This window comes from Esox lucius, chromosome 7 (genome assembly GCF_011004845.1).
Source record: "Esox lucius isolate fEsoLuc1 chromosome 7, fEsoLuc1.pri, whole genome shotgun sequence".
Classification (NCBI taxonomy): domain Eukaryota; kingdom Metazoa; phylum Chordata; class Actinopteri; order Esociformes; family Esocidae; genus Esox; species Esox lucius.
The window spans coordinates 6,676,093-6,682,286 of NC_047575.1; the positions used below are offsets into that span (position 1 = coordinate 6,676,093).

General features: G+C 38.2%; 1 protein-coding gene across 1 annotated transcript; it reads left to right on the plus strand.

The window, feature by feature from the left end:
- The first annotated feature begins 1,835 nt into the window (after positions 1-1,835).
- LOC105030882 lies at positions 1,836-5,768 on the plus strand. The gene is made up of 10 exons (XM_020048155.2): positions 1,836-1,856; positions 2,233-2,243; positions 2,362-2,430; positions 3,528-3,611; positions 3,687-3,770; positions 3,876-3,959; positions 4,246-4,329; positions 4,406-4,489; positions 4,679-4,807; positions 4,917-5,768. Exons 2-10 carry the CDS (start codon positions 2,240-2,242, stop codon positions 5,198-5,200), a joined length of 906 nt encoding a protein of 301 aa, XP_019903714.2. The 5' UTR covers positions 1,836-1,856; positions 2,233-2,239; the 3' UTR covers positions 5,201-5,768.
- The last annotated feature ends 426 nt before the right edge of the window (positions 5,769-6,194 follow it).

Genomic DNA, 6,194 nt, shown 5'->3' on the forward strand with positions numbered 1-6,194 from the left:
TGTGGAGTCTGATTATGATGGTAACCATAGCACCTTCCCTAGATTCCTGTTCTTCTTCAAATAAGGAGAGAACTATTAATTTGTGACGAACTAGAAGGCTAAGAATCACAACTGTAACACTTATATTTAATCTCTTAGAAAAGTTACTAAACAAAATTCATGAGTAGGCTGGGTTTGCAAGTTAGAGGCATATAAACCATTTGAGTAATTTGTAGATTGAGACTGTTGTGTACAACAAACTAACCCATAGCTACCATACAGCGCAACTGGTAACTCAACCAAAGCAGGGCTGTACCTTAGTTAAGGTGATAGATTTTGTTTCTCCATAGTCTTATGTAACGTTAACATGACCTGCTAGGAGGTTAAATGTCACCTTTCTCCCTGTTCTCTGGTTTACCACTGTCCTTGGGCTTTTTTTCCAGCTGTCAATCAAATACACACTTGGCTTTGTATTGGCTAGGTAAACACTTTCTATACCCTGAGGCTTCAAAGGAAACTTTTTTGTAGTGTTGTCATTTCAGAATGAGGGTTTGTTGCTGGTGTTGCTGTTCTGTCTTGGGCTCAGGGTGAGAGTGAAGCAGTCAGAGAGATTGAAAAGGGGAGAGAACTGGGTGAATTAGGTTGCAACTGACAGCCCAAAAAACTGGAGCAGAGATGACCCACAAGTATACGGCCAGACAACCTCCTCAGTCTCCTGGGCTGAGCTAAAGGATTTTAGATATTTTGGTGGAGCTGAGGTTCAAGGAAGCCAGGCTCAAGGATTGGTAGCACCTGCTGGGTGAGCAGTGCGTGGAAAGCCTCCAGTAGACACATGGAAAAGATGGATGCAGGGAGAGTATATAAACATATAAATATACATGCAGCAGTGCACAAGGGGAGGAGTTCCAGGCTGTCTCGCGAGTGTCAGGTAAGGGAAAGACCTACAAAACAAAATGGCTGCGCACTAAGCGAGCACAACAAAGTCAAGAGTCATGGAGAGGTTTGGTTAGCACCTGGATATAGTAAGTTGATATTCTTAATTAATTCAGACCAGTCCGCCAGTTGTAGCATGGTATAGATGATCACGTTCTTCTTTTAAGCTGTGGGAGGAACTGGCATTCTCAAAGGGAGTAGACCATCAGGCTTGACCAACAGGTATCTAACTATGTATTCAAATTTGTATACATTTTAAACATACCACCTTTAATAACATTGGATTCTAACAGTTGTCTCTTTTAAGGTGTAGGACAGGGAGGCCGGATGTATAAGTTGGCTGCTACATCCAATAACATCCAATGATGTTATTGGATGTGATAGACCTACTAAGATGTCTGTGAATTAAGCCAGCAAAGCAAGGAGAGGTCGAGTTCGCACCTGTGGCGAGTAAGTTGATATCTTTTCATGTGTAATGTATAGCCAGTTCACTGGTTGTTCACTGGCACTATGCAGTGTATACTGTAGAACAACAAGTGCTTTTTAAGGTGTGGGAGATACAACCAAAGGGGTTCATGAAAGGAGAAAGCTATCCATCTTGAGTGGTAGGTGTACATTGCACAGTAACACCCAATATGATCGTCACTCTTCATGAACATGAGCAAATAAGACTACACAGTTAGTTCAGCATTTACTGAAATGTATGAATCAATTATTGAATGATTATTTTTAGAAAATAATTGTGTTTGAAAAGTAATTGTCTGATGAAAGATTCAGTTGTAGACATGTCATGCAGATGCAAAAAAATTTTGTGCAAAAATGTCCTGGGTAGAGTTCATTTATGTGGCCCTTGGTCTTTTCATTTGCTCTCAAACCATCTTCCTAACTGTGGGTGGTGACAACATATAGTTGGGACTTACCACTCATCTACAATTAACACTGTGGTATGTATACCAGTATTTTGTTTGTTAAAAAATAACTTTTCTTTCCATTTGTAATTTGCATCTCTAAATGGTGATGGATGTCATACCCCAGAATAATATAATTTGCATGTCTCTGAAAAAGCCATGAAAGGCAACAATACTTGTTAAACAAAATATTTTTCTCTGAGCAATTGTTTTAGTATGAAAAATGAAATTATAATGTTCTAATGTTGACAGTATCTGTAGTTCTGTAGTTTTATTGTATGGTGTATACCGTATTTCTTCTATCAAGATTCCAATCAAAGTAGTACCCCACAATATAACAGGGTATTCAACTATTATCTTACGAGGTCTGGAACCTGCTGCTTTGATCTACCACATCATTCACTGAACTCAGGTTTCCCATGTGTAAGTAAGTCCCTGATTAGGGGGTTGCAATGAATATATGGAGTGGAACTGGCTTGGAGTTCCAGAGTTTAACACCCCTGCTGTACAACACTGCGTTCTAACAGCTATTTCTATTAAGGTTTGATGACGGAAGGCCGGATGTACAAGCCAGCTTGGACATTTCAAAGCGTGCGTTTAAAACCTCAAGGTATGGTATTATGTTGTTATGCACTTCAAGACGTAAGACATATAACAGTTCATTACACCTTGTAGAATTGTAATTCAGAATATAATAAAATGTTTTTGTGTAGGATGTTACATTCACGAAAGGGAGAGGTTCTATACAATTGTGCAGTGAGCACTAAATATATCAATATAAAATGTTTTTTCATTTTCTAGAAGAATCTACTTATGTTATAATAAGAAACTGCCAGTGGCTTACTGTTATAACCACATAAGGATCAGATCTTGTTTTTGTTCCTTTTCCTTTTGAAAAGGGTCAAGGTAGTAAAGAATAGTTGGCCAAGAGAGGGAAGCTGAATGGAAAGGCTCTTATATGAAATTATAAAATCCCAGACCACTTGACCAATCCTTGACCACTCGGACTAAATGCATTTTCAGACAATGCATCGCAAAATTGTATCAATGTCAGTGTTTCACTAGTCACATACAACATGCATGTGCACTACAAGACCGCTACAAGCTATATTTTGCTTGATAGATTTAGCAAATAATCAAAGAGCAATATCTACTCTATGTAGTATGAAAACTAAAAGTGAGTTTAGAGGATGTAGAATGTTCAGTTGACTGACTTGAATGGCATTAAGGGCAATGAAAAAAGAAGAAAAAAATATTAATAGCTAAATATTAACAGTGCACCAGTGTTTGTTGCAATTATGATACATTAAACATATTGGGATGGGTTTTTTAATACAAAATGTCAGCACTATAAAACACTGCTAAAGCTTGCTAGCTAGTCAAAATAACTTTTTAAGCCCAAACCGATCTGACCCTTTATGATATGGCCAACTTTGAAGTAACATCCTGGGGAGCAAATTGGTCTAAACTGCCTTAAGTGAAATGTCATTATATCTATTTTAAACTTGGTAAGAATTATGTTGCCAGGAAATGCTATTATTTATTGGCCAGCAAGAGGTGTCAAGGTGAAATGGGAAACAATTCCCAATGCATATTATTTGTGTAGTGAAAAGTGCTTGAGAAATGTGTATATTATTATTATTAATAATAGTATCTGTAGTAAAGGATAACAATTACTATGGGCTATGTCTGATGTTGATCTTCCAGCTCAAGCAGCAGAAGTGTCAGCCATGGGGGGAGGACAGAGTGCCGGAGAGAGCCAGGTTGAGGAGCTGAAGATGGAAAATGCAGGTAATGAAATCAATATTTTTATTGTTGTTCAATTAACGAGATAAACAGCTCTGTATGCTTTGTTCCAACTGTCAGCCATGGGGGCCAGATTGACGGCCAGTGAGAATGAACTACAAATCAACAAGAGCAAGATTCAGGAGCTGGAGAGTAAGAATGCAGGTATAGTTAGGGATTTGTTTTTTTAGTTTTTTTTAAATGCATGTAATATAAAAAAAAAAATGGATATACAGATTAGTTAAATGTGAACATTTTTCTTTTTCTCAGTCCAAGCAGCAGAGGTGTCAGCACTGGGGACCAGACTGAGTGCTTGTGAAAGCCAGGTGGAGAAGTTGAAGACAGAGAATGCAGGTAAACAAAAACAGCAGTTACTACAAAATATGTTTTATGGGTATCTACAGCATGGCTAATTAGTAGATGATCAACAGCTCTGTATTTCCTTAACATCATAATTTTTACATGTACCTGTACATTTCAGTTAATTAATAGATGATCAACAGCTCTGTATTTCCTTAACAACATAATTTTTACATATACCTGTACATTTCAGTAGATGTAGATGCTCGTATCCAGAGCAACTTACAGTAGCAATTTGAGTTAAATTCCTTGCTCAAGGGTACATCTTTTTTCATCCAAGCCCAAGCAGCAGAAGTGTCAGCGCTGGAGAGCAGATTGAATGTTACTGAGAGCAGGTTGGAGGAGCTGAAGACAGAGAATACAGGTAGACAATGCACGTGACATACATACAAATTTGTTTCTGTGTATACAATCTCAGTATTCTCCAATTATTATTCCAGCCCAAGCAGCAGAACTGTCAGCCCTGACTGTTAGAGTGAGTGCGAGTGAAAGCCAAATGGAGGAGCTGAAGAGTATGAATCCAGGTAAAATGTACTTAACACCGTCTATCGCCATCACTTTATTGCCATCATTGTTTTCTGTGAGACTAGGACTTAAATGAATCCTAGTGTGCTAACTGCAGAGAACTGTTTGGTTTGTGAGATGGCGGTTGCCTCTTCATCCTTACATTGTTGCAGTACAAATCTGAAGCGCTGTCTCTTGTGTGTTCGTAGTGACACCAAAGGTGGCGTTCTACACGGCTTTGACTGATTCAGGATATATAGGACCCTTCACCACTGATACTACTCTAAAGTACAGCAATGTCTACACTAACATTGGCAACAGCTACGACCCAACTACAGGTAAGCAAATGACCACCCTAAAATTAACTGGCCACATGCTGAAATAGGGAGAATATTACTTGGCTGTGTCTATAACTGTCTGACTTGGTATTTCTTTCCTCTGGTGCAGGTTTCTTCACAGCACCAGTAAAAGGCATCTACTACATCAGATTTACCTTGTGCGGCCTCCGTGGTGAAGTCAACATGGGAGTATACATGTCCAAGAACAATCAAAAAGTCATGTATAATGTAGAGCGGAAAGAAAAGGAAGGTTTTACATACATTTCAAATGCTGTCACTCTAGAACTAGAGGAAAGGGATTGGATACACATGAGCCTCCCATCGGGCATGGCAATCTATGATAATGACTTCAATCAAAGTACATTCAGTGGCTTCCTTCTCTTTCCCATGTAAGGAGGTGAGAACTATGAATTGTGTTCTAAACCAGGTGTTTCAAACTTACACAGGAGGTTCATAGTAAATTCTGATTGTATTTCCTAGCCTTCAGCATTTGCAATATAATGTTGCTCAATCTGTCACTTTTTCAGTGCTTCATGACTGTCTAGCCCATGTTTAGTTAGGCGGAGATGTTTAGATGAAGAGACTGAATTTAGGTTAATTTCTACAGTTTTATTTGGTTTATTCATTTAAATGTCAATTATTTATTTACTCAAACCACACATGGGCCAAAATGAATGGGCTTCTGGGCCAGATCCAGGGAATTTTGTTCAAACTTTAAATTAATTACCTTGTGAAAATCTTACTTGTAAAAGTTTATATTCTGTTTCCTGGTGACTTCCCCTACATGAGGCAAAAGAGTAACTAAATAATTATGTGGAAAAATTATGTAATATTCTGGAGGATGAACTGCCCAATCAGTAGTCTAGCAGTGGTGGAGTCAGCACACAACTATGATCATATTTTTTTATTATAGGTATAACCACACAACATTCTGTAAGTAGGGTACACCAACAAAATCCCAACACAGACAGCTATTTTTCAATATATACTTAATAAAAAAACATGTTAAAATCTCACTACTATTGCATGTAATACTTTAATTTGATATATACAGCTCTGGAAAAAATTAAGAGACCACTGCACCTTTACGATTCATGATTAGCACTGCTGAAAACTGTTGAAGAAGCAATAAAACAGGCCTTCTTTAGACTAGTTCAGTATCTGCATTTCTGGATTTGATTACAGGCTCAAAATGGCCAGAAACAAATAACTTTTTTCTGAAACTCATTAGTCTATTCTTGTTCTGAGAAATGAAGACTTTTCCATGAGAAATTGCCACAAACTGAAGATCTCATACAACAATGTGTCTTACTCGCTTCACAGAAAAGCGCAAACTGTCTCCACTAGAACAGAAAGGGGAGTGGGAGGCCCCGGTGCACAACTGAGC